This window comes from Bufo gargarizans, chromosome 3, assembly GCF_014858855.1.
Source record: "Bufo gargarizans isolate SCDJY-AF-19 chromosome 3, ASM1485885v1, whole genome shotgun sequence".
In the NCBI taxonomy this organism is placed as follows: Eukaryota; Metazoa; Chordata; class Amphibia; order Anura; family Bufonidae; genus Bufo; species Bufo gargarizans.
In genome coordinates, this window is record NC_058082.1 from 317855818 (window position 1) to 317883390 (window position 27573).

Sequence of the window (27573 nt, forward strand, 5' to 3'; positions counted from 1 at the left end):
GTCCAGTTCTGGCTGGGCTTCATTTACCCAGCTGCAGTGATGACATTAAATTGTCAACATGTGACTGCTGAAATGTGACATCACCACTGCAGCCAGGTAAATACAGCTCAGCCAAGAGAACCAGAGTGGCAGCAGGGGAACTGCCAGATATGTACCGGATCTTTATTGCAGGTAGAGCCCAAGAGTTCTCCGCTGGAACAATTTAATGATTTTATTTTACTCATTTGGGACTAAAAATATTCTTTCAATTGGTCTTAAAAATATTGAGACTTTCACTTTGGGTCATCCAATAACCTTTATCTCTGAATTACCAAGATGTCACTTATTTAAGCCACTTTCTTATCAGCAAGATAAAGATTGAGCTTTGATGTGTTTATATTGTCTGAGAACAGAGAGAAAATTCTGATCCTGCTAGTAGAGCATCTCAGCTCTGTACCGAGAAAAGGACTCCATATTTTTTTTTTTTAATAAAGACCAGTTGAAAAGAATAACTTAACTCATGAGTACAATGCACTATAAAAAAATAAAATTGCCCCGAAAAGGTGTACATCGCCATTAAGGCTGCAGTGAAAGTGTCTTGAAGTCATTTAACTTTGCGTTTCATTCTATATATCCACAGAGATACAACATAATATACCTGTTTTGCTGAAATTTGGTACAAAGGATTACAATAGCCTATTACAAATCGCTACTAGTTTTCATTTATAAAACTCATACCGGTATTTTAGTTTACTCTACACCCTCCTTTCCCATGTATTTTCTTGCTAATCAGAGCACATATATTCATTAACGTTGGGGAAGAAAGAAATTGCTTGAGTCAAAAATGACGCTTCTTATGTTGCTCGTTTTACAAACTTTACCAAATGTTTTTATTGCATAAACTTAAACATTAACATGATTACATGGTTATTATGCAAACACTATAAAAGAAAAAACACTTTGATTATTCTCCAAACTGAAACTCTGATATGCCCGCATCAAAGCTCGTATAACAAAATAATGTATATAAAAAAAAACATGCAGATGCCCAGGTTCACACCGTGCAGTTTGCCTTTTGTTTTATAAAGCCTTTTTAATAATTTTCCTCCATTGGTTCTGGCCAAAAATAAACCACACCAAAAACTTCTCCAAACTGCCCTTTGTGAACTATAGGCCCTAAAAACATTGCCCTGCAATACTTCAGGCAGTGAATTTATCATTGCACACAAGTGGGACATTTATGAGAACTGGTGTACAGGAATTGGATTATGATTAGGAGGTGTCCAGAGCCATGGGGCTTTGCTTCTGTTCATTCATAGGGCAACTTACTATATTTTTGGGCCAGCTCAGTTTTGACAAGTCATTTTAACAAAAAAATAAAAATATATATATATATATATATATATATATATATATATATATATATATATATATATATATATATATATATATATATATATATATATATATATATATATATATATATAAAAGACACCGCAGCACATCCGTGGTGAAAAAAAAGTGGGATATATAGAATATATATATATATATATATATATATATATATATATATATATATATAGTCCCACTTTTTTCACCAATGGATGTGCCGCAGTGTCTTTTATTCATTCCAGATATATATATAAAATGTATTTATTTATTAACTAGCCCCTTGGTGAAATGAGGGCATTGCCATTGCTCCCAGAGGCTCCATTTATTTTCTTCAGGCTTTGACTGACAGGGGTCCACATTGCACCAAGGGGCTAATCTGCATAAGTTAAAAGGCGGATTTCTTGAAATTGGAGGCACAGATCATGATGGGACAAAAACATTAGAATGTGCAGACCAGTGCACATCAACCATGGCAGATGCATATATATCTCAAGGTATGAGCCGACAGATTCCTTTTAATTAACCAAAGGAAAACTGTTTTCCGATGAACAATCACCCTAGAAACTGAGAAAATGAATTGGCTGCTTTAAGTAATATGATATTTCTTTGCACCTATTACAATAACTGTCTAACTGTCCCCAGTAGATCTAAAAAATAAAGAAGAGTAGGAAGAGACCTAAAAAAAACCAAAAAAAAACCGATTCTATATAAATAACCGATCAGACATTGCACATGCCAGATAATTGCTAAACAGGATGATTTAAATGTCTCACTACATAGGAAGTAGTGGGCATAACGGTTGTCTGGTTCCTTGATTGGTTGCTGTGGATAGGCCTCTAAGGCCCCCTGATCACAGCCCACGTCTTACTGTGTGGGCACTGATAGATCATGGAATTTCAGTATCAAGGAACATATTATAAATGCAACTATATACAAGTTGGAGAGACATATCGCAATGTGTTGTCAATGGGAATGTTAACCATGGAGCATATACTGTGAATGACCTACACACGGTATAAAGCCTTATTCACACTTCAGTGTTTTGGTCAGTGAATTCCATCAGTGATTTTGAGCCAAAAACAGGTGCGGCTCTAAACAGAATAGGTGCAGATATTTCCCTTATACCTTACAGTATGTCTGTGTAGCCTCCACACCTGGTTTTGGCTCACAATCACTGATGGACATCACTGACCAAAACACTGACGTGTGAATGAGGCTTAAGACGGGGATCAGCAACCTTCGGCCCTCCAGCTGCCGTGAAACTACAACTCCTATCATGCACACTTACTTGGCTGTTCTTGTAACTCCCATAGAAGTCAAAGATGGATTTTGGAAGTTAGTTTCAGAACAGCTGGAGTGTTAGAGGTTGATTATCCCCGGTATAAAGGGTTCCCTATGTAGAGAGAGTTTTAGAATCATTCTGTATATGACCTGAAGAACAAAACTGAAAATGAAAATCCGTTTGGAAATGAAACTACAAAATACATAATACACATTGTACAGCTTTTTTTTTAAAATAATTCTATATTGAAATATGTTTTTGGTTTGTAAGAACATGACTGGCCAAATGTAAACAATCTCCTGTTATTGAGATACCACTACTGGGCATTTCTGTCTCTTTCCCAGCCCTATTTAGAACAAAAAATAAAATTCTGATCTGGATACGCAAATGACCGACTCCATACACCAGTTCTGCAAGGTGTTGACCTTTCACTCTGGTGTACTTGCGCTCGACAGAAAAAGGCCAGTTGTTTGCATACCCGTGCCAATAAGGTTTACAACTGAGATTGGTGGGGGTCTGAGCGCCATCTTCAGAACTCCTAAAGAAATGAATGGAGTGGCTGCACACATGCCAGACCAGCGGTTCATTTAGGATGTTTCCAAGGGGTATGAGGTCCCTGTTCTCGTGATAGGTGGGAGTCCCACCGATCTAATAGTTATAGTAATAACTTTAATACCTCTTTAAGAAAATATGTGGTGCACAACAGGCCATAAAGTGCTGTTCTATGGTATAATTTTTAACTGAAGGTCATAATCCAAATACAAAATGATTGCTGTGAAGCTTGGGAATTATTGCTGTAGCCCCTGTAGTGGATAAAGCCATTTTATATTTCAGAAGTGTATAAATGAACAATAAAAGGGGAACAGTCATTTTTTTTATTTATTTGCTAGTTTTTATTCGAGCTAGGCAGGTATACCCGAGTTACTCTGTCAATGATTGTCAAGAGATGTGCAATTACCTTATAACAGCTTTCATCATTGTCCCCTTCCACTGCTCCCTTAAAAGACAGTTGCTATGGCTTGTCTGTCTCTGGCTAAGATGACAGGAAGATGGAGGGGCGGTCCTTCACACTGCATGCCTGCATTAGGCTTCAGAGTGAGGAGGCGTGTCTCGGTAATCCAATCTGATTGGCTGGCAGGAAGCTGCTGGCTACAGCAAGTTTGTATGTGACCTGAGGGAATGCAGTTTTGGCCTCAGAGAACTGTCAGAGGAGCCATCTTGAGAAAGTACTCATATTGTAAATATTTAAACAGCCGTAACTAAGGGAAAAACCTCAAGGAAAACAGTGGTATGTGAAGAAACTAAAGATTGCTTTATGCATAATGCTGCTGCAGCAGTAACATATGCAGATTTTTTTTTTTTATGAAAACATGACAGTTACCCCTTAAATTATGAGAAAGATAAATTTATTCTACAGCCTCATTTTAAAGACTGCAGGCAATATTCAGCACATTTGTTTTATTTTTACTTCACCAAAATGTAGATTTGTCATTTGAAGACCGTGAAGGAAGCCATTTTGTAAGCCGGTCCAATACTTAATAGAGCAGAGACCAATAATCATGAATTCAACATTGCTTCCTAAAGGAGACAGTGTACAACTGTTATAAGTGGACATCTACTTGCATTTACCAAGACTTCACATCAAGTTTATTTTAATAGTAAAGTTATAGAACAGAAAAATATGCATCAACAAAGAGCAACACCAAAAGCCACAGATGATTTTTTTTAACTTTACAATCATTTTATGTTAAACTTTTTATCCACTATAAGAATATTTAAATTACAAAGCATGTTCGGTAACTACTGAACAATAACACTTTTTACTGCAGAATCCAAACTGAATGAACCACTGTACTGCAGCAATGGAAAAGATAAGCAATGCAGACAAATGCTGGAGTGTCAAAAGGTGTTATAAGTACACAAAGTTACTGTGCAGTCCACAAGAATGTTTTTTGGGAAGAAAGCCTATTGCTCCATAGCTTTGCCTTATGTGGACTCCAGACAAATCAAGGCGTACACAGGGGTGCAGATAAAGCCTGCCCTCTTGAGAAGTTTATAGGTCACTGTTGCAGTCACGGCACAGAATGTCCTCATTATCTGGATAAAATCCTTTCCCTACCAGGGAACATGAGCAACGGGAGCAGTTAAAGCAGCTGTTATGCCAGTGCTTGTCTTCAAAGGAGACATACTTATCTCCTCCAAAAAAACCTAAACAGAACCAAACATGGAAAAGTTACAAAAAGCCAGAAATTAATCTTGTACAATGACGTGCTTTCTCGAACTGATAAATATGGGATATTGTGCAGTGATCTGGTGCAGCTCAGTGTACGATCACAACTTTAAAGGGTTTGTTTGATTTTTTTATATTGATGATCTATACTCAGGATAGGTCATCAATATCAGATTGGCAGGGATCCTTACTGAAAGCACCCCCACTGATCAGCTATTTGAAGAGAAAGCAGCGCTCTTATGAAAACTGCCTTCTCTTTATTGTTTACCTGCTTGCAGTTGCAACTGCAGCGGTGAGCAGGTGCAATTACAACTTTGCCGTCCCCTTCACTTCTATGGGACGGCTCCTTTCTGTTCAAGTGAATAGGAGGGAGCCGTCCCACTGAAGTAAATGGGGACGGAGCAGTTTTAATGACACCTACTCACCGATGAAGTTGCAATGACTAGCTCGCTCTTCAAACAGGTGATCGGCAGGGATGCCAGAAGTGGGCCCCTGACCGATCTGATATGGATGACCTATCCTCAGGCTAGGTCATCAATAAAAAAAACAAAAAAACAAAACAAAAAAAAAAAAAAACACACAACTCCCTCAAGGGTACTTGGATGTAACTTTTTTAAATGGGGGGTACTTGACTTAAGGTGAATCTGTCACCTCTCCTTAGTATTATACATGTAATACTGTACTTAATAGGGCCGTTTCCACTGACTCCTAGTCACTAATATTTATGCCTGTATACTGGCCCCCTTTCCTCAACTGTGATACCCATTAGATCAGCAGAACATCCACCAATCATGAGAATGGGTACCCTGTACCCCTCGAAGCCCCCCCCAAAAAAACAGAAGCGCAGGTCAGGCCTGTTAACTGCCACTTCATTCACCTCTATGGGAATTCCAGAAATAACTGAGCTCTGTACCGAATGGTGGCGGTAGAAAGAAGCACTCACTGGATCAGGAAGACAAAGGAATCATAGGTGTACGCAAAAATATAGGGGGTCATTTACTAATCTGAAATACTCCTAAATTAGGTGTATTTCAGGAGCTACTACCTGCAACTTTTCCCCGACTCATGCCAGGTCTAAAATTATGGGCGATGGCATAGAAGGGTTGGCAGGCCTGTCTCACTCATCATTTTCTGGTTTAGGCGTAGAAAATGGTCTACATGTAAGACAGCTCAGAAGCAGTCTTGCATTTAGAACAGGCGCTGAAAGCGGCGAAGTTATGGAGAGGCCTGTCAGCTCTTCATAACTTCGGTGGAACCACCGCCAGCTTAGACTGGCATCTAGAATTACATAATTACAAAACAATGCAAAAATGCTCAAACCCACATGAGCAAAAACATCAACATCAGTATGCAATGAAGAGGCTCTGAAACTACATCTTTTTTAACATTGTGCAAAATAAAAGCAGAGCAAAATACCTGTAATAGGTTTAGTACACCCAAAGCATTTCCTGGCATATAAGTTCCCAAAACACTTGATACAATAAGGCTTCTCATCCTGAGAGGTAAACTGTTGACCGGCCAACTGGGTCTTACACCCAGTACAGACAAAACATTCCTTGTGCCATGGCTCATCCCTGTAAGTTACGCCTCCTTTGGTCAGTGACTGGAAAGTAAAAGGATTGTGGTAATGATTAGTAAAACTTCAGGAAGTTATTACAATGAGTCACAAACAAACCAGATAATCCTCCATTTTGGATATTAAGAACACCACAAGTAAAAAGAAGTCTATCCTTCAGCCAACGTTGATTACCTTTTTGCAATGTGTGCAGCGAGGGGCAAACTTGCTCTCATAACATGGGATGCAATAATGGGCCTGGTTGTCAGGAATAAATGAGCGAGATCCGATGGGCTGCTTACAGCTATTGCATATGAAGCAATGCTCATGCCAAGTCTGTCCATTGTATTCCAATTTGCGAGATCCTACAGGAAAAATAAAAACCATAGTAATGGAGACATTTAAGACAATTCTAATAGAGAATGTTTGAAAGAAACAGTGGAATCTGGCAAGTCACATTTCCAGCTTAGGCCACTTTCACACTAGAGTCGCTGGATTCCGCCAGGCAGTTCTGTCGCTGAAACTGCCTGCCGGATCTGTATGCAAACGGATACCAGCCTGCAGATGAATCCGGCTGCGGATCTGTCTCACAAATTTATTACAATACCGGATCTGTCTCTCTGGTTGTCATCTGGAAAAATAGCGATTGGACAGCGCTACAGCCAGAGGAGAAGGAGATGCCCACAGAGAAAGACTGCATCTCCTCCCCATTGTTCCGATGCTCAGTATTAGCATATTGAGCATGGAATTTGTGGGGTGCCATAACTGGGCACAGGAGCGCCATTTAAAAAAAAAAAACAGGCAGGGTGGCAGCCCAGCGGAGGGTACCCCGCAGGTACAGATATTTATATCACACACTACAACCCAATGAAAGGTCACCTGTCAGATCTGAAACTGGCTGATCTGTTACATGTGCACTTGCAGCTGAAGGCATCTGTGTTGGTCCCATGTTCTGCATTGCTGAGAAAAATTAGGTTTTAATATATGCAGATGAGCCTCTAGGAGCAATAGGGGTGTTGCCGTTCATCCTAGAGGCTCTGCTCTCTGCAACGGCTATGCCCTCTGCACTTTGAAAGGGCCAGGCATTGTGAGAGTGTCACGACACCTGGCCTTGGGCTGCGCCGTGCGCTTTAATATCTGGCACAGGGCAGTACAGGAAAGGGCTCTTTTCTGTACTGTGCCGGATACTGAAGCACATGGCGCAGTGCAAGACTTTTGGAAAAAAGTCAATGCCAGGAGTGATTACATTTACACTGCCTAGACCTGTCAAAGTGGAGAGGGCGTGGCAGTTGCAGAGAGAGCAGAGCCTCTAGGTGTAATGGCAATTCCTCAGGAGTTTTTTCTCAGCAATGCGGACACATGAACATGGGACCAACACAGATACCTTTAGCCATCAAGTGCATGTGTCAGCCAGTTTCATAGGAACAAATCTGCTGACAAATGCCCTTTAACTAATGCTACTCATTTAATAAAAATAAAAAAAAATAGTACTCAGTCAAAAAGCCTTTTTTATAAAATATATCAATGGCAAGGAGAATAAAATTGCTCTAAGTTTTTTAGCTAAGCCTTAACTTTTTCTTCCCTTCTGTAAACTCAGGGGAGCATGGTTATCTGTTTTCTAAGAAAAATCCACATCGGCTTACGGCATTTTAAATATTTATAGCTTGAAGAAGCCTTTAATCCTATTACTGCTGTCCCAAGAAGACTTCAGTCCAGAGCCAAGGCACAAAGTGAACTGTGATGTATCTAATCCCAGAGAACGTAGCAGATAGATATAGCACACTTGAACTAAAATATGAAAGATCACAGCCTAATTAAGTGATAACACAATCCAGTGTGTAATCTAATCCCCAAAATAATGGAGTCTAATAGGTTTTGCATGGGCTAAAACAGACTATAGACATTGCATAACAGTCCAGTACAATTAGCATGCATGCGTGAAGAGTCCATACTGTATTTATTTTAGGGTGGAGATTTAGAATATGGAATTGGCTTCTTCAGTAGATTAAATCCCAAAGGCCTCATTTGTCTGGCAGCCCCCAGAGATGGTCTATGGTCAAGAAATAGTTTATATGCCATTGCACATTTTATATACAGTATCAGCGCTCTAGATTGTGAGCAAAATGGTCACTGATGCGACATAGAATTTGCAGATGGTGACAAGACTTTAGTCTTACCACCATCTGCGACTGGAGTGCTGCCGTGCCGCACGGGAGCGCATAGTTCCCTGCACCTGTGCTGGGATGCAGCGTGTGCATGTCTGCCTCACCATCCCGGCCCATACCATCTGCGAGCGAGCACCAGGACACAGGAGAGTATTCGCCTTTAGTTTTTTTTTGTGTCAACTTTAGGGGACATTACGGGCACATGCGTGCAAGCTACTACATGGGGGCAGTGTGTGTTGGGGGGGGGGGGATTACTATGTGGGGGGCATTGAGGAACTGTAGGGGCATTTCTATTACTGGGACATATTAGGGGACACTATACAGGCATTATTACCTGAAGCACAATATAGGGTGTTATTACTGGGGTCACTCTAGGGGGCATTATAATTGCTGTAGATACTATAGGGACATTTGGGTCATTTATCAAACTGGTGTAAAGTAGAACTGGCTTTGTTGCCCATAGCAAACTGTTGGATTCCACCTTCTTTTTTGTCAGCTCCTTTGGAAAATGAAAAGGTGGAATCTGATTGGTTGCTATGGGCAACTAAGCCACTTCTACTTTACACCAAATTACCCCAATTAGGTCTCCTGGGGTCAGTGTTTTTTTTTTTTTAGCAGTATAGTACCTGGGGAATTGGCAAGCACAGTGGGCACAGTATTGGGAGTGGCAGGAGGATGATATTATCGGGACACCAGAATGGGAAGGTTGATTGAAAAATTGAGAAATCTAACATGTCTGTTAGAGACGAGATGCAGCTGAAAGAATTGATGGCGGTCTGGGTCAAACGGAGGAGAAAAGGAAAGAGAAGGTCTACATGACCGGAGAGGTCACTGGATGTAAGAGGTATGTAGTGCTGGCTCACTACTGTGACCCGTGTCTCATCTTCTCCAAGTATTTATTATAATTATATGCATTTTAAATTTGGCAACTAAAGATTTAATTTGGCTCCTAATTTTTTCAGTTTAGGAGCCAGTGGCTCATGGGTATTTTTGGGGCACTGAGTATTATGGACTGGCATCTACGACAACATTATGCTCAATTCTACATACACAAATGAATTCTATGCAAAAGTCTTTGAATGGACTAAGCAACATCAGTTTAATGCAGCACTGTTTGCCATGGTTACAGATATTTTTAAAGGGGTTGCTCAAGCAGAAACTGGATAACTCAGGGGCCTGACCTGTAATAAAGAAGAGATGATAATTTACCTGACAGATCCCTTGCTGCCCCATTTCTCCTGGCATGGCTCTGTCTTCCTAGTTGAAGTGTGACATTACATCAACAGCATGTGACCACTGCAGCCAATCACTGTCCTCAGAGGAGCACTGAAGACGCCAAAGACTGGCTGAAGCAGTCACGTGTTGTCACCACTGCAACTAGGAAGACAAGGTCATGCCGAGAAAACCAGAAAGAACGGCTATCCTTTCTTACAAGTTAATCCCCTGAGTTGCCCGATTTCCTCCTGAAACCAGAAAACCCCATTAACCTTTTCCCGAGTTCTGTTCATGCTTCGGGAAAAGGACCCAACATCCTAAAGCAGAAATGTGTAATTTATATAGTGTCTATAATTCTAGATTTCTACTTATTTGGATTTGGCAGCCTACATTCAGGTCATTAATAGTTACACTGAATTGGAAGGAAGTTCCAGGTACGTCATTAGAGAATGTTCTGGCACTGTCAAACACTTGCGAACAATTTGGCTTGCACACCACAAATGTAACATATGCCAAGGATTTCTGAACCTTGGTTTATTTCCTTTTCTCGTGAATATTCTCTGAACTCATTGAAGGATGGTGTGTTAGATGCAGAGTTGTTTTTCAGCCCTTTCATAAAAAGGAGTGTTAAGGTTGTAAATGACACTGAAAACTGGAAAAGAAACCCAGCCTTTTTTATACATTTAAAAATAACACTTTTCTACCCCCCAAGGTACACTAGGCAAAACTGATGCACTTAGGCTACTTTCACACCTGCGTTCGATCGGATCCGTTCTGAACGGATCCGCTCATATTAATGCAGACGGTGGCTCCGTTCAGAACGGATCAGTCTGCATTATTACTTAGAAAATTTTTCTAAGTGTGAAAGTAGCCTGAGCGGATCCGTTCAGACTTTACATTGAAAGTCAATGGGGGACGGATCCGCTTGAAGATTGAGCCATATGGTGTCATCTTCAAGCAGATCCGTCCCCATTCACTTACATTGTAAGTCGAAACGGATCCGATTGCCTCCGCACGGCCAGGCGGACACCCGAACGCTGCTTGCACTCACTGAGCGGAGCGGAGACTGAGCACTGGCAGGCGGATGCATTCTCAGTGGATCCGCCTCCACTGAGAATGCATTAGGGCCAGACGGCTGCGTTCAGGGCCGCTTGTGAGCCCCTTCAAACGGAGCTCTCGAACACCTGAACGCAGGTGTGAAAGGAGCCTTACGTGCCCTTTACACGGGCCGCAAATCTGCAGATAATCTGGCAGTGTAAAATGTACCGCCAATTACCCGATTAAAGAATGAAATGCTCGTTCATTGAGTAATAGATCAATTGTACAGTCACCAATAATTATTGTTTGCCCGCTGCAGATGGTGCTGTGCAAACAACTAGGTGGTATGGGGACGAGCAATGGCATTAGCGATCACTCCTCCCCATACTGTGGAAGAGATTGTTGCATATAAATACAGCAGTTTCCTCCAACAGCGATCAGGCAATTGTCGGCAAGGAATGCTTCTTTACTGACAATCTGCTGCTGTATCATCCCATGTAAGGCTACTTTCACACTTGCGCTTGATCGGATCCATTCTGAACGGATCCGATCATATTAATGCAGACGGAGGCTCCGTTCAGTACGGATCCGTCTGCATTAATAACTTAGAAAAATTTCTAAGTGCGCAAGATGCCTGAGCGGATCCGTTCAGACTTTCAATGTAAATGTCAATGGGGGACGGATCCGCTTGAAGATTGAGCCATATGGGGTCATCTTCGAGCGGATCCGTTCCCATTGACTTACATTGTAAGTCTGAACGGATCCGCTCGCCTCCGCACGGCCAGGCGGACAGCTGAACGCTGCTTGCAGCGTTCAGCTGTCCGCCTGGCCGTGCGGAGGCGAGCGGAGGCTGAACGCCGCCAGACTGATGCAGTCTGAGCGGATCCACTCCATTCAGACTGCATCAGGGCTGGACGGAGGCGATCTGGTCCGCTCGTGAGCTCCTTCAAACGGAGCTCACGAGCGGACCGACGAACGCTAGTGTGAAAGTAGCCTAAAAAGAGCTTTAGTCATGCCTAGTGCAGATGGGCAGTTGCATGACAGATTGAAAAAGCCATTAAAAAATTATTATTTTTTTTATTTTATTTTTTTATGTTCCATCCGTTTTAATTATGTGTTCTTGCATAGCAAGACCACATATTGTTATCTCACATATATATTATTCTTATTCTTATTATAGCCAAATTTGCCACCCTAACTCCTCCCACAGTTTTTACACTACATAGACAAAAATTTACCAAAACGTGCAGATTGTGCCCGATCGGATTGCTATTACTTTGTGGAGCGATCCCACCCCCGGGGCCCCCGTGGCGGGCCCCGGAAGCCCCCTTTTTTCCCATAGACTTTGACAGGGTAAATTTTCAAATCGCTCCCACTCGCCAGGCTTTGAGGCTAAAGTCACCAAACTTGGGTCACTTAGTCATGGGCTCAACCCGAAAATTTTTGGCACATTTCGGGGACCCCAAAATGTAGGCGGGGCCACACAGAACCAATCAAAATCTCCCCATTGACTATAATGAGACCTTCAAATCGCTACTCCTCCCACATTTTTAGGAGTACAAATTCCAAACTTTGCAGACTTGGTCGGCACCCACCCGAGTACCTTGCTTGTGCTTTGTTACCCGATCCCACCCTCCGGGCCCCTGGGACAGGGCCCCCAAAATCCAAGTTTTTCCCATTGACTTTGACAGGGAAAATTTTCAAATCGCTCCCAGTCGCACAGATTTTAAACTAAAGTCACCAAACTTGGGTCACTTAGTCATGGGGTCAACGCGCAATTTGTTAGCACATTTCGGAGACCCGAAAATTTGGGCGGGGCCACACAGAACCAATCAAATTCTCCCCATTGACTACAATGAGACGTTCAAATTGCTACTCCTCCCACAGATTTAGGAGTATAAATACCGAACTTTGCACTCTTGGTCGGCACATACCCGAGGATCTTGCTTGTGCTTTGTTAACCGATCCCACCCTCCGGGCCCCTGGGGCGGGCCCCCGAAAACCTCTTTTTTTCTCCCATAGAGTTTTATTGGAAAAATGCAAATGTTTGTCACTCATACAGCTTCGGAGTGAAACTCACCAAACTTGGGTCACTCAGTCATGGGGTCAACCTGGAAAATTTCTGTCACATTTTGGGGACATTAAAAAGTGGGCGGAGCTACAAACAACCAATCAGATTTTCCCTATTGACTTCAATAAGAAACCTTTAAATTGCTGTCATTCTCACAGTATTTAAGCCAGAATACCCAAACTTGGCACCGTAGGTCATTGGGTGACTGGATTCAAAAAATAATGAAAAAGTGGGCGGAGTCTACAACGGCCAATCAAATTTCAGCCATTTGTTTAAATGGGAAAAATTCAAACTGCCGCTGCTCTTAGACTGTTAATGGCAGGTTTCCCAAACGTGGTACAGTTGGACAATTTAGGATTAGGATTAAAATTTTGAAAAGTGGGCGGGGCCAAAAACAACCAATCAGATTTCTTTCATTGATTTCAATATGGAAAAAAAAAATTTCAGAAAATTGAAAAATGCTGCCATGATTGATGTCAGGGGCTTCAAATCGCTGAAATCAGGTCATAGATTACTTTGGATTCAAAAAATTTAAAAGTGGGCGGAGCCAACAACAACAAATCAGATTTTCCCTATTGTCTTCAATGAGAAAATTTTTAATTGCTGCCATTTCAACATTGTTAATGGCAGGGTTGTTAAACTTAATATATTCGGTTAATAGGTGACTAGAATTCAAATGTTTTAAAGTGGGCGGGGTCTACAACGGCCAATCAAATTTCAGCTATATGTTTTAATGGGAAAATTTAAAACTGCCGCTGCTCTTAGACTGTTAATGGCAGGATCCCCAAACTTGGTACAGTTGGACAATTTAGGAGTAGGATTAAAATTCAGAAAAGTGGGCGGGGCCAAAAACAACCAATCAGATTTTCCCTATTGACTTCAATAAGAAACCTTTAAACAGCTGTCATTCTCACAGCACCCAAACTCGGCAAGGTGGGTCAGTGTGAGACAAAGGTCAAAATTTATAAAAGTGGGCGGAGTCTACACTCCACCCAGTTACTCCGCCCACTCCAGTTGTAAGCTACTGGTGGAGGCAAGAACACATCACACAATTTCCCCAGAAATTGTACCTTTTCTAGTTCAGTATAGAACCTCTTCAGAAGGGTTATTCCCACATCAGATATTTAACCTGCTCAGCTTTCCTTGTAAGGCCTCATGCACACGACCGTTGTGTCCCGTGTCAGTTGTTCCGTTTTCCGTAATTTTCTACGGACCCATGGACTTTCAATGGGTCCGTGGAAAATTCAGAAAATGCACCGTTTGTCATCCACGTCCGTGATCCGCGTTTCCAGTCCGTGAAAAAAAAAAAATACGACCTGTCCTATTGTTTTCCACGGACAACAGTTCGCGGACTCATTCAAGTCAATGGATCAGTGAAAAAACGCGGAGGCACAAGATTGTCATCCGCGTCCTTGATCCGTGTCAGTTTCTTTTTCTATCATTTGCAAGGCAAACTTGACTTAGATTATTTTTCTATTTCCTTCATGTCTGGTGATCCTCCAAAAATCAAGGAAGACACACAGAAACAAAAACTGACACAGATCACGGAACAACGTAACCCCGTTTTGCGGACCGTGAAAAAAAACTAACCAGTTGACCTATATTCTCCTGATGAGTGGAGGTCCAAATGCTGAAACCCCATGCATTTCTAAAATGAAGGGGCAGAGCATGGGCTTGCTGTCTGAGGAGAGCCAAACAAAGCAAATCAGAACTGAAGGGGCTTCTGCACCCCTATTTAGTAATCAGTGAGGGTGATACAGCACCCTTCCAGGAAAACCAGAGCAGCGGCATTGGATCTGCAGTAGGAGTACTGATCTATTCTTTAAAGCAGGCTGATCCCCAGTGTTGTCCTTTTTTCTCCTGAAACCTGACAACCCCTTTAAACAGACTTCTAGAACTGAATATTCTGAAACCCAATTATGGTTAAAGTATTGGCCTTTAGTGCCACTTTACTACTGGCACACCTTCACATTTCTCATTTTGCAGTACCTGGCATGACTGTCTTTTCACAGCTGACACACTTGGAGGAGAATTCACTGCAATAACAATCATTACATAGTAGTTCTTCATCTTGGCAAGTGAAGGGCTCATCAGCCAGAGATCGTTCACATCGAAAGCACCGGAAACAGTTCTCATGGTAATGACGATCCTCATAATAGAGCTCCTGTAATAAGTAGATATTGAGCATTATTATAGAGCAGCATGTCACTACATAAAATGTAAAGTGAGTAAATCAAACCACCACCTCTCTGGCAGATGGTACCGGAAAAGCTGACAATGTATGGATACACGTTACTATCCCTTGAACTGAATGCTAGTGACAATATTGTATTTCAACACAAAACAAAAGCAAGGAGAAGACAACCTACTGATGTCTTTTACATGGCCTTCTAAGGTTCTAGAGGACTTTGGTATGGAGTTGTGGAGGATTGCTAGAAAATCCATGCAAAGTCCGAGTGCAGAAACTAGAAAGAAATCGCTGATTTCTGTGCCCAAATGCAAACACACAAAATGCTATGAAGCAGCAACAGAAATTCAGGATGTTTAAAAAAGGTATACAGGAGTTGATTTGGGGAAGGATGCCCATATCCCTTTTGTTAGGAATATGGAATTATGATCTAATGCCAGCCATTTGCTGTGAGATAGAGGGAGTGAACTCTGCAAGGGTCCTGGCTTCAAGCAGGCCACCTGCGTACAATTCACACTTTACTCAGCCAGCACGGAGGCCAACTCATCCTGCAGGAAAACCACCATCCATCAGAGATCATGGAACTGGGGATTCATAAGGAATTATGAATTGCCTGTCCATCACAGGCATAAACCAGTTATATATCTGTGACCCTGGGGCCAAGATGGACATGTCCCTGGTCGTAGTTTGGGGGTCGGGAAGGAAAGATGGAGATCTCTCAACAGGAACCTAATAACGGAGCCATTTTTTGGTCTCCACCTATAGCCGGAACCCAGGCAGACCTGTTGGTCGCAGAACCATCTTCCTATGACCTTCCGGTCTGGAGCTATGGGCCATAATGGATGTTGTGGGTCTTTGGCTACCAGGACCAGGAAGGGAGGGTGGACTCCTCGCAGAGGGAAGGGCGTGACAGACTACAGGTGAAAAGGCCCATGCAGGCCCGGGTATTTTTCTGAAGGGGGTCAGATCAAGTAATGTGTTTGGAGGGACCGTGGACAAGCTGCTGACATCACTGCCCCCATGTGACTACAGCCAAGCCTTACAGCACCCCAGAACTCATCGTAACCCAAAGGACTACTCAGCGATCTGGTAACTGACCCTTGCTCTAATAGCCGTTGGCTGAACGCTTGCTTTGCCAAAAGCAGTCTCTTCTGTCTTACATGCTCGGCAGGGTCGAGGATACATGTGTTTTCACTGGGATGAGAGGAGAAAACTGCTGGCAGACACCCTAAGGCTGGAGTCAGATGCAATATGTACACAGTGTCTGTATTCCGACTTAAAGTCCCAGGCCTCCCTGCCATTGTGCTTATCTGAACTTTGATCATCATAGGGTTCTGTAGAAGAACTGCAGGGGGTTTAGGTGTTGTGGCCATAATATGTATGCCAATAGGTGGAAACATTATGGCTCTCTTTATACAAACTTACCAATTTAATGGTTAAGGGACTTTTCCTGGCCTAGAATATTAATAATCTATACACAGGATAGGCCATCAATATCAGATTGTTGGAGGTCCGACACCGAGCAACACCACTGATCAACAGATTGGAGAGGGTACATATACTTTTTGTAATAAAGTATATTACAAAAAAAGTTTTGGCTTATTTAGAACATTTTAAAAGGAAAGCTGTAGAAAAGTTTAGTTAGTTACTCTTTAACTTTTTCCTTAGGAAAATTAAGTCCTGTTATTTCGATATAAAAGACTGTTCATCCTAACCACTAATTTTACCGATTGGTGATTAACCCTTTCCTCAGAAGAAATGGACATAATGAAACCAAAGTGCATTACAATTTTGGAATAAAGAGTCAAGCTTGGTGTCTGGGCCTGTGTATTAAGTTTTCCTTTTTTTTTTTATTAAACTCTAACCATCTTCTGCACAAGCCTGACATCTGGAAAGCATCCATGATGAGGCATCCACCCTGGCAGCCATCATCACACTTAAGTGATCCCCACACGCGACTGTTCTCAACCATGAAAGATGACCAGCATTACTTTAAAGAACTCCCACTAACATTTTTATTCTCTGTCCTGCTAGAAAGGTGCATGATGTAATCTGTTGTGACTGTATTTGTGAGTTACCTTCTCCCTTCTGATCCTTAGCTGTGTCATGTGACCAACACTCTGATCTCCAACTGACACAGGACAGGAAGTCAGTTAATTCTCAATTCATTCCTATTTGACTGACATTGAGGCTCTCATAGGAATACAGGGGGGAGAGCAGGGGTTAACTGTCCAGACCCCTGCTGTCCCTTCCATTACATAGGAAGCAGCACAGCCATTAGGCCGCTTCCTAATCTGTCAGTATGCCACTAGGAAAGAGCTGGGGCACAAGCTCCTCCCCATGGGAGGGGCGGGATGGAAGGGGGATGAGTGTGCTGAGGGAGAGATTCCCCCACATGCAGGCAACTTGTCTCATCGCTTTCATCCGGAACCTGCATGTGGAGGAAGCGGTCTCTCAGCGAGCTCAGTTTACAGGTCCTTCCTCTCCTGCAGCAGCCAGCGGCATGTAAGGGAGCTTTAAGGTCCAAAGGGCACTTACAGTACGTGCTGCTGGAGAAGAGGATGGATATCACCACTGCCACCAATGGAATAAGGTCCACAGTTTGCTGGGAGGGGACTGAGAAGTAGACACAGGCGGGAACGCATCACTGACTGCAGCAAAGGACTTTCTTCTACAGCTGGCGTGTTCCCATCTTGGATGTGGAACAAAAAATACATGCGTCTGTTCTGGGGCTAGGGTTGCCACCTGGCTGGCATCTCACCGGCAAGGCCGGTATTTTAGTGCCCGTGCTGGTAATTAATTTTACTACCAGCAATATTTATTGACAATATTTTACTGTGTGGACGTTACTAATGAGGCTTCTATTGTGGAGCGCTCATTAGTTAACACTGTGCCTCCACCACCACTTGCATTAGTGGGGGGGGGAAATGAAAGACCCACACACTCGCCTCAGCTATTTGCTCGCGCTGTGGGGGAGCAGTCATTACTCACTGTAAGCTCAGGACCTGCAAGACGTCATCAGGCTGGAGTGCAGGTCCTCTCCTGAGCCTCCAGTCAGAGAGAGTGTTCACCGCGGAGCGAGCAAATGGAGGAGGCAAATTTTATTATTCTTTTGCAAAATCAGAGAAGGGGGCAATAATGGGGACATTCATCTTGGACCTTCATCTGACTAAAGGTATGTGGACCTTTAATAAAACTAGTTGAGTACCCCTGACAGAGAAACTGACTTCCTGTCCACATAACATCCTGTGTCATTTGGAAAGTCTGATTGCTGGTCACATGACACAGGCGAGAATCAGAAGGGAGGGGACCTCTCACAAATGCAGTCACTGGTAAGAAGATTACATTCCCTACAGATTACATCAGGTACCTTTCTAACAGGTCAGAGAATATTTTTTTTTTTGTTGCAAGAGTTCTTCTTTAAAGGCAACCTGTCACCTCTACTATGCTACCCTCACTGAGAGTTTATAAAATGTTCATTGTGTTACACTAAACCTATAAATTACACTTTTAATTTCATTTGCAGACGAATTTAATAAGTATTATGCATTTTTGTACTTCCTGCCTTTTATGTAAACAAAAAAAAACAAAAAAAAAATAATAAGTCATATTTTCCCCCTCTGACTCATCTCAGGTTAATTTGCATATGTATCAAATCGTTTTTTTTTTACATAATAAAAGCACACAGAGCTATGGGGAATGGATATTGCGGATGCGCTAGTGGCCATCTACCAACCCATGTCCTCAGCTCTATACCCAAAATCCAGGTGACAGGTTCCCTTTAAGCTCTCATTTCAAAATTATTTTTTGGGTCATACTGTACTACTCCATGAATAATTTGCCGCTGTTTGATTTTGGATGTGATAGGCTTCATCATTATCGTAGAGGATCATTTCTTACATTTACATTGAACGTGTCTAGTAGTGAAAACCCTTTCTTCACAAGTTTAATATGAAAACATAAACTTTAGACAGGTTGACCTACCCTTGAATCGTGGCCAATCAGCTCTTTACACTCATCACATGTGTTGGCAAACAGGCTGTCATAGCACGGTATACAGTAAGGACCTCCTTCCATCTGGATATACTTCCTTCCATATAGAGACTCCTTACAGCTATCACAGTTAAATGGTTCACTCATTTTTGTGCTGGTTCTTAGAGAGCAAAAGAAAAAGAACTCCTGGTTAAAATATAGTTTCTTTGGTAATTCTTCATACAAACTTGTGCAGTATAATTTAATACGGATGAAGCACTGCTTACTGAGGACAGTCACAACTTTAATATTCATCCCATGGTTTTACGTTTCCTCCCACAATACTCCACTCACTTGCCTATATAACCAGAGCAGACGGACACCCCTCTTAACAGTTTAAATGTTTCAGCCACATGCATTGCAAACTTAAAATCAAGCACTCAGACATGCAATCTCTATATACAAATACAAGAACTGCACATCAGGATTTCCATGTTAAAGAGGCTGCACGGGAGCCTACGTTCACCATGTGCAATGTGAAGAGTTCGCTGGAGTGGTATACAGAAAGCCAGAGACTGAGCATATGTGTCCACCTCAGTACATTTACTGTGGTGGACACAAAATCTGTTCAATAGAAAGAGCAGGGGTTGCTACTCTAACATTATTCCTATAAGTTAAATACCCCCCAAAAAAATTATATAAATTATGTCCTGGATTTAAACAGCACTGGTCAGCAGGATCAAAACGATCAAACCAGGTGTACTGCCTGATTGGGTTGATCCTGGTGATTAAAAAGATGCCCTTCTGGTCAAAATCCGTTGCAGCATTCCTGAGGGAAAAAAAAAAAAACAGACAGAACCACATTCGCTTTGCAAAGGAGGGTTTCAGTGCACAGAGAAGCACGGCCAAGCTCCACAGTGCACTTAAGCTTTCCAGTGCTGGCCATGCTATTTGGTTCACATTTAAGTGGTTTTAATTGGACCATTTAATTTATCATATCTTGTATTAGAGAATTTTTTATTTATTTTTTAAAACAATTCCACCATGATTTTTGTTGTTTTGTTGTTACAGCATTCCCTATGCACTTAAAATGATATAATGGCCTTATTCTGCGGGTCAGTAAGATTATGGAGATACCATCTGTAAAGTTTTGCTACTTTTAAAAATAAGAAAACCTTTGAAGAAAAATAAACATTTTTTTTTATATATTTCTGTCTACAGAGCTGTGTAAGGGCATGTTCTTGTATGGCAAACTATACTATCATTTTGGGGTACCATTAACTTTTTCCATGACTTTTTATTGAATTTAAGTGGGAACAAAATGACAAAAAAAAATTGTGAATATATGGTATGGGGTAATATCTTAATACACTTTCACACTCACTCCGGAGGTAGAGGTAGCACTCCTGTCCCTGTTCCCGGGCCACTTTAGTTTGGCCACACAAAAGATTATCCTGAGAGGTGGAAATCCTCAGTTCCTCCTTCCTGGACACAATGGGTAGAAGCTATTATGATAAGGTAAGTAGGATGGAGAAGCTTGCAGCAGAGGATGCTAAATCGAAGACTACCTTTAAGACTTGGCTGCCCTGGTCTCAATTTAGGTCACCCCCGGTCACGCCATTCCCAGTGGGTGTCTGCTGTATTATAAAGACAGCACTTGCCAACATCAGATATCACAAGCACCGAAATAAAAAAAAAAAAAAAAAAAAAGTGTTGAATTCTATCGAAGGCTTTTCAGTGAAAGGAGATTTTGGAGAAGCGAAACTGAGAAAGCAAGCATTAAAATAAGCCTCATCTAATCACAGAAGAAACGGTCTACGATGACAGACTGGTTGCTTCAACTTATATATACACAAATAAAATTAATTTAGGCCCTTTCACACTGTTTTAGTTGTTTGGCTTATACACTGGGAAACCACTTGATGCATACGTCAAACAGATTTATTGGCCACCATTCAATAAATGGAGGCCATTTACTGCTGGGTAAGCCCAATAGAACGGCCAAGTTTTTGGTGGGGCCGCACTGTGTGCGGTCTGCATTTTTTTGAGGCCCCATTGAAATGAATGGGTCCGCTTCCGATCCACAAAAAATGTGTATTGGATGCAGACTGAATATATGGTTGTGTCCATGAGCCCTAACAGTGCAGAATTATTGTAACAAATTCTCTTTAATGGCGTTTTCGGAGATTTTTATACTGATGAACTATCCTCTAGACAGGTCATCAGTATCTGATCCGTGGGGGTCTGACACCCGAGACCCCTGCCAATCAGCTGTTTTGAGAAGACAGTGACACTCACCGGAGCCTTCTTGCAGCTTACCAAGCACTGTGCCGTACATTGTATAGCAGCAGTGCTTGGTATCGTGCTCAGACCCATTCACTTCCAGAGGAGTACTGCTGCCTTCTCAAACAGCTAATTGGCGGGGGCCCGATCAGATACCGATGACCTTGTCCAGAGGATAGGTCATCACTATAAAAATCTCGGAAAACCCCTTTAAGGGTCCATTCACACGTCCTGTTTTTTTTCATCCTGAAAAACGGTCCGTTTTTTGCGGATCCGTTGTTCCTGAAAATGTTTCCGTATGTCATCCGTTTTTTTGCGGATCCGCAAAAAACGGAAACATGTATACATTTCAATAATCAAATAAAGTTGTTTGGATTTCTTTGAAAAAAAATTGAAAAAAATAAATAAAAAAAATGTGTTATGTGTTTCCAGGAACGGAATCCGCAAAAAACGGATGACATACGGAATGACATCCGAATGTCATCCGTTTTTTGCGGATCCATTGACTTTGTATTGTACCAGGATCCGATTTTTCAGGACAAGAATAGGACATGTTTTATATTTAAACGGACATGCGGAACGGAACAACGGAAACGGACAGCACACATTGTGCTGTCCGATTTTTTCCAGGACCCATTGAAAATGAATGGGTCCAGATCTGGTCCTGATCTGTTCCTGAAAAAACGGAACAGATCAGGAAAGAAAAAACGGACGTGTGAATGGACCCTAAAAGGACTCTTTACATGGACAGACGATCAGAGCAATCATTTTGAACAAACATTCCTAGGAATGCTCATTCCCGATAATTGCCCTGTGTACCACCTATTACCCAATGAACTGGTGAAAGCATAGTTTATGCGCACACCAAAATCCGCAGATCGTCCTGTGTAAACTGAGCTACGGCCAGGAAACAACAAATCAATATGAGTGATTGCAGCAGCGATTGTCGTCCCCGTACAGAAGAGATCATTCCTGTAAGTAAAATGCAGCTCTCACCTCCTCTGATGAACAGGCAGTTATCCTGAACAGATTGTGCTCGATAATTGCCTGCCGAGTCAATCCTTTCGGCTACCTCCACGTCTGCAATCGCAATTGTGGTATTCTGTTTTGGCATATGCCGTACACAGTTGGGTGCTGGAAGTCAGGGGTATGCCGGATACAGCAATTCTGGTATCTATTCCTACACTAGATCAGGATACTGAAATTGCGATTACAGATGTGGACGTAGCTTTATACTGTTAAATAGTAGCAATCGCTAGTGCTTATGGGTTGTCCTACACCTTAGCCTACTTTCACACTGGCATTTTGGTTTCCGTTTGCGAGATCCGTTATGGGCTCTCACAAGCGGTCCAAAATGGATCAGTTTTGCCCTTAATGCATTCTGAATGGAAAAGGATCCGCTCAGAATGCATCAGTTTGGCTCCGTTCAGTCTTCATTCCGCTTTGGAGGCGGACACCAAAACGCTGCTTGCAACGTTTTGGTGTCAGTCTCACGAAACTGAGCCAAATAGATCTGTCCTGACACACAATGCAAGTCTATGGGGACATATCCATTTTCACGCACAATAGAAAAAGGATCCGTCCCCCATTGACTTTTGATGGTGTTCAAGATGGGGCCGTCTTGGCAATGTTAAAGATAATGCATATGGATCAGTTCTTAACGGATGCATTATCTGAACGGATGCGTTTGTGCAGATACATGACAGATCTGCACCAAACGCGAGTGTGAAAGAAGCCTTACATTTCACAAGCAAATTGTAGTGCTGTAACAATTCTGCACTAATGGTGCTCCTTTTGGGCTCAGTTTATTCAGCGCACTGAAATAACCTTTGTTCTGCAGCGGACATATCTTTGCCATGGTGGTGCACTGATTCACTGGAACTTTATCAGCGTAGGTTGTTCTTTATATAAAAGGCTAGGAAAGCAGTCCATTAAAGTCATACCTAAATGTTGTGCACACAAAACAAACAGTCTTATCAGTATACACATCCCAGGAGCAAGTCTGAAAATCAAACACGCTTCAGCCCTTTCCCTTTTCGGTCAACAAAATGAAAACCACTCCCTGTATTGTATCACGGGAATAAAGGTGAAAGCAAAAATAGGTCTTCAGTCTGTCTCAAGGTGAGTGGGCAAAGTGATACAAGAGAACCCTTCACCACAATTGTACGGTAATTATTAGAGAGTTATAGAATATTTTCTGGATATACATTTCTTTCTTTAAATTGCAGCTGTCCTGGGTTTTATATAGCAAAATGGTTGCAATAAAATATTCATTAGGGGATCTGCCTTTATCCCACTGTCCTAAGCTGTGGGATAAAACTCATCTAAATATACCAACCTGACTGGCCCATCATATAAATGTTTATGGGAGGCCTCCGACGACAGATGTTGGGGGGAGATAAGAATCTGGCAGTTGGATTTCAACTGCCCAGTCCTTTTGTTCTATGTGACTAAGAGGTATTCCGGTTATAACAAGTTATCGCCTATCCATACGATAGTTGTTCTCTATCAGATTGGTGGGGGTCCTACAGCTGGGACTCCCACCAATCAGGAGAACAGGGGCAAAGTACCCTGTGAAGCCTCCTCGTAAATGGACAAAGTGTTTGGTAGGAAATGTGGCACTTATATGGGAGTGCCGGAGAGAGCCGAAAGCTCTCCTGTGGATAGGGGATAACTTGTTAAAACCAGAATACCCCCTTTCAGCTGCTGCCAGAGGTGTCTGGAAGGGGCTCTCTCCCGTCTTCCCAATCAGGACACATGCAGTTTTGCAGGTAGTTCTACATGAAAGACCATTTCTTATTCCCCTTAATATGGGATAAAAGTTTCATACATACTGTACAGCTAAAAGGAATCAGATTTCTAAATTACTAACCGCATTGAAACCAATTACTGGCATCCTCATTGGCCGCAGAAGATGCCAGTAAGAAGCCCGGAAGAGCGAGATTCTGGCTTTTCCAACCTTTAGATGCCGTGATCTCAGCATCTAAAAAGGCTTTAATCACCGCGATCAGGATTATTGCCGGTCAAGGTCATTAGCCAAAGGTCCCTGCTGTTTGAAACAGCTCATACCCGCCGGCCATGACGCTTGCTGCACGTGCAAGCTAGCCCCATGTTTGCACTTCGCTCCAGCGCTGTACTTGTACAAGGGTTAAGTATAATGGGGTCCAGCGGATATCCGTACGATGTTCCAGCAGACAAGCAGCGAGTCGGCCAGAAACAAACTGCTGTGGTTTGTGCCCGGACGATACTCCATTTGTCTGCTGGAACAGGGTGTGAAACTAGCCTTATTGTTTTGTTAATGGGGAGATAAGCTGTTGTCAGAGGAGCCTGGCAGCAGCCGTCTCCCCTCTCCTTATTAAAGGGGTTGTGTCACTTCAGCAAACAGCATTTATTATGTAGAGAAAGTGAATACACTTACTAATGTATTATGACTGTCCATATTGCCCCGCTTTGCTGGCTGGGTTCATTTTTCCCATCAAATTATACATGGCTTGTTTCCATGGTTACGACCACCCTGCAAACCATCAGCAGTGGTTGTGCTTGCAGGGAAAAAGCAGCAGCCTATGTCATCTCCCACACATTTTTTCCTATATGGCAGGGTTGTTGTAACCATGGAAATGAGCAGTGTGTAATACACATGTCTGTTAGGCCAATTCTGCATGTTTTTGAGGAACAGGAGAAATATCGTGTATGACCAGCTTTAAGCCAAACCACTTGGAACACTTTATATTTAGCATCAATTAGCAGAGCGCAGTAATTTGAGCGCCAAATCAGATTAGATTGGAAAGTAGATGGTGGCCACATTCGGACAGGAACTAATCTGAGCTGATACAGTACAATATCTTGGCGATATCTAATAAGGCTTTTTTGCCATGAAATTTGTCCTGCGCTCTTCAGTCCTGTTTTGCATGTACTCCGGAGCTCCAGACATCCATACACAAGTCTGAATATACACAGTTCTAATATTAGGCAGCTTTCACATGGCCACAATACCCAGACCTCCCACTGTTCACTGAACCAGACTTGGATCACAACAGGATAAACCGTGGGAGTTCGTAGTATGGGGACCATGTGAAAGTAGTCTTTGGTTGCATCAAAGCTATACTAGGTGTACAGTTAACTACAGAGGCCAAAATCTGCATGACACCATCTACCCTCATAACTGAAGAAAAAACTACCGTATGTTTTCGGGCTTTGTGATAAAGTTCTTTTCATGTCAAAACTTTAAGTGGTTTTCGAATGTTAGAAATGCCTGGGACCCTACTATAGATGATACTTACCCATGTAGCCTAATAGTTTGGACTTTTCAGATGTGGCAATATGTAATAGGTTTATTTATTTAGTGTTTATATATTATTATATATGTAAAATTGGGAAAGGGGACAATTTATACTTAATATTTTGGTGTGTTTTTTTAACCATTTCCCCCTTAGGGGCTAGAACCTGGGATCTTTTAATCCCTTGTCCTATTCACCCTAATAGAGCTCTATCAGGGAGCTTACCATGGCAGCCAGGGCAACAAGGATTACACTGTTGGGGCTCCGATCACAACTGCCACTGCACCACCAATGATGAGGAGGGGAGAGGGGACCCTGTGGCCATTTCTAATACTGGATAAGCCCTTTAAAAAAAGTTTGCATTAGCAAAGACAACGACTTTCTAAATGCAACCACCATGGCGATCAGTGGCCCAGCCCAGCCCCCGAAAACAAAACCCATTGCTGCGAAAGCCACTGCCAACCAGGCCGCTGCAGGGGAAATGTGGTAGTACATAACAATCTGAAGCCCCGTTCCCCAGTTATGATACCTTCTCTTAATATGCAAATTAGACCTTTGGTGCAACAAAGGGCATCGCCGTTGCTCTTGTTGCACCCAAGCTCTAAGATTTCTTTAGTCAGCCCTTCCCTTTGCCACTGCCTGACCCTGTCAATCAAAGCAAGCAAGGAGAGGCTGGCCACAGAAATGAGCAGAGCATGGGTACAACAAGAGCAATGGCGACGCCCTCATAGCACCTAAGACCCAATTTAAATATTCAGAAAAAGTATCGTAACTCGGGAATGGAGTCTCAGATGAACAAAAGAAAAGCAGCATTTTAAAAATCAGGTGAACCACAGCTATGTGTCCATGTAGATAGTTGGATAGGGAGATCACTGGTGACAGATCCCTTTAAGCTTTCAGAAGGCAATGTAACACTTCCAAATGTAAAGTGACGTAGATACACGTGAGATGTGGTAAACAGACCAGACTCCAAGCGATTTAATTAGAGGCAGAACCTGACATTTATTCCCTGCTTTCATCAAATGTTAAATAGAGAAGCGTGATGTCAACACTTGCAATTAAAATCAGTGCTAGAATTCCTGACAGGTAAAAACAGCATTTGGTTTATAAGTTCTCAGGGTTGCAAAAATATTAAGCCATTTCTCCCGAAACAATGTGGTCACACACAACATGATCAGTCAGGTTCACTAATATGCTGGCAGGCGCCTGTTTAAAGCATATATTTTCTGTTTATTCTCAGTTACCAGTAAAGGCTTGTTCACATGGATGTCAGGCTGAATCCACACCTTCGTTTTCAATGAAAATCCGCACTGCTGTCCACATGGCAGAGGAGGATTTCCATGTGGCTTTCCAAACTGCGTCAAGTTGGGACAGTTCCCGTGTGGGAAAGGACTAAAGCCACAGGTAGACCACTACATGCAAAATGTAGAACCATGACAGAAACCTGGGGGTCAGCCTCAGATTTGTCCTGTGGAAGCATACCTTAAAAGGGGTTCTGCACTTTGGCTAGATCAACAGCATCTGATCGGCAGGGTGTTGGACCCTCGCCGATCAGATGCTGATGATCTATCTATAGGATAGATCAGTTTAAACAAAGTGCAGAACCACTTTAATTTCTAAAATACAAACGTGAATGACCTCATCTAAACAGGCCAACAGACTTACAGATAAACTTCAAAACTGTTTTTGCAAAACTAAATTGTGGTAGTTTAATTCTGTCACCTCCCCTAACCCAAAATCCGATTTTAAAGCAGCCATGCAGCACAGCTTACCTTGATTAGGCTGTGCTCTTTCATCTTGTAATCCGTCCAGTAGTTTCTGTAAAAAATGACTTATGGTTATGCAAATTAGCCCTGAAGGTGCCCAGAGGGGCGTTTTGTTCCCCTTAGTGAGCCCAGTAATGCCCCTCTTACAGTGCCCAGCCCG

The 27573-nt window shown here is 42.4% G+C and overlaps 1 protein-coding gene across 1 annotated transcript in view; it reads right to left on the reverse strand.

The window, feature by feature from the left end:
• Positions 1–4042: 4042 nt before the first annotated feature.
• The window catches only part of FHL3 (four and a half LIM domains 3), a 69530-nt gene continuing 45999 nt past the window's right edge, over positions 4043–27573 (reverse strand). The window contains exons 2-6 of the mRNA XM_044287708.1: positions 19100–19268; positions 14917–15091; positions 6634–6803; positions 6300–6486; positions 4043–4861 (exon numbers count right to left, since the gene is read on the reverse strand). Coding sequence (XP_044143643.1) covers positions 4707–4861; positions 6300–6486; positions 6634–6803; positions 14917–15091; positions 19100–19255 — 843 coding nt within the window. The 5' untranslated portion in view covers positions 19256–19268 and the 3' untranslated portion in view covers positions 4043–4706. The remainder of the gene's footprint in view (positions 4862–6299; positions 6487–6633; positions 6804–14916; positions 15092–19099; positions 19269–27573) is intronic.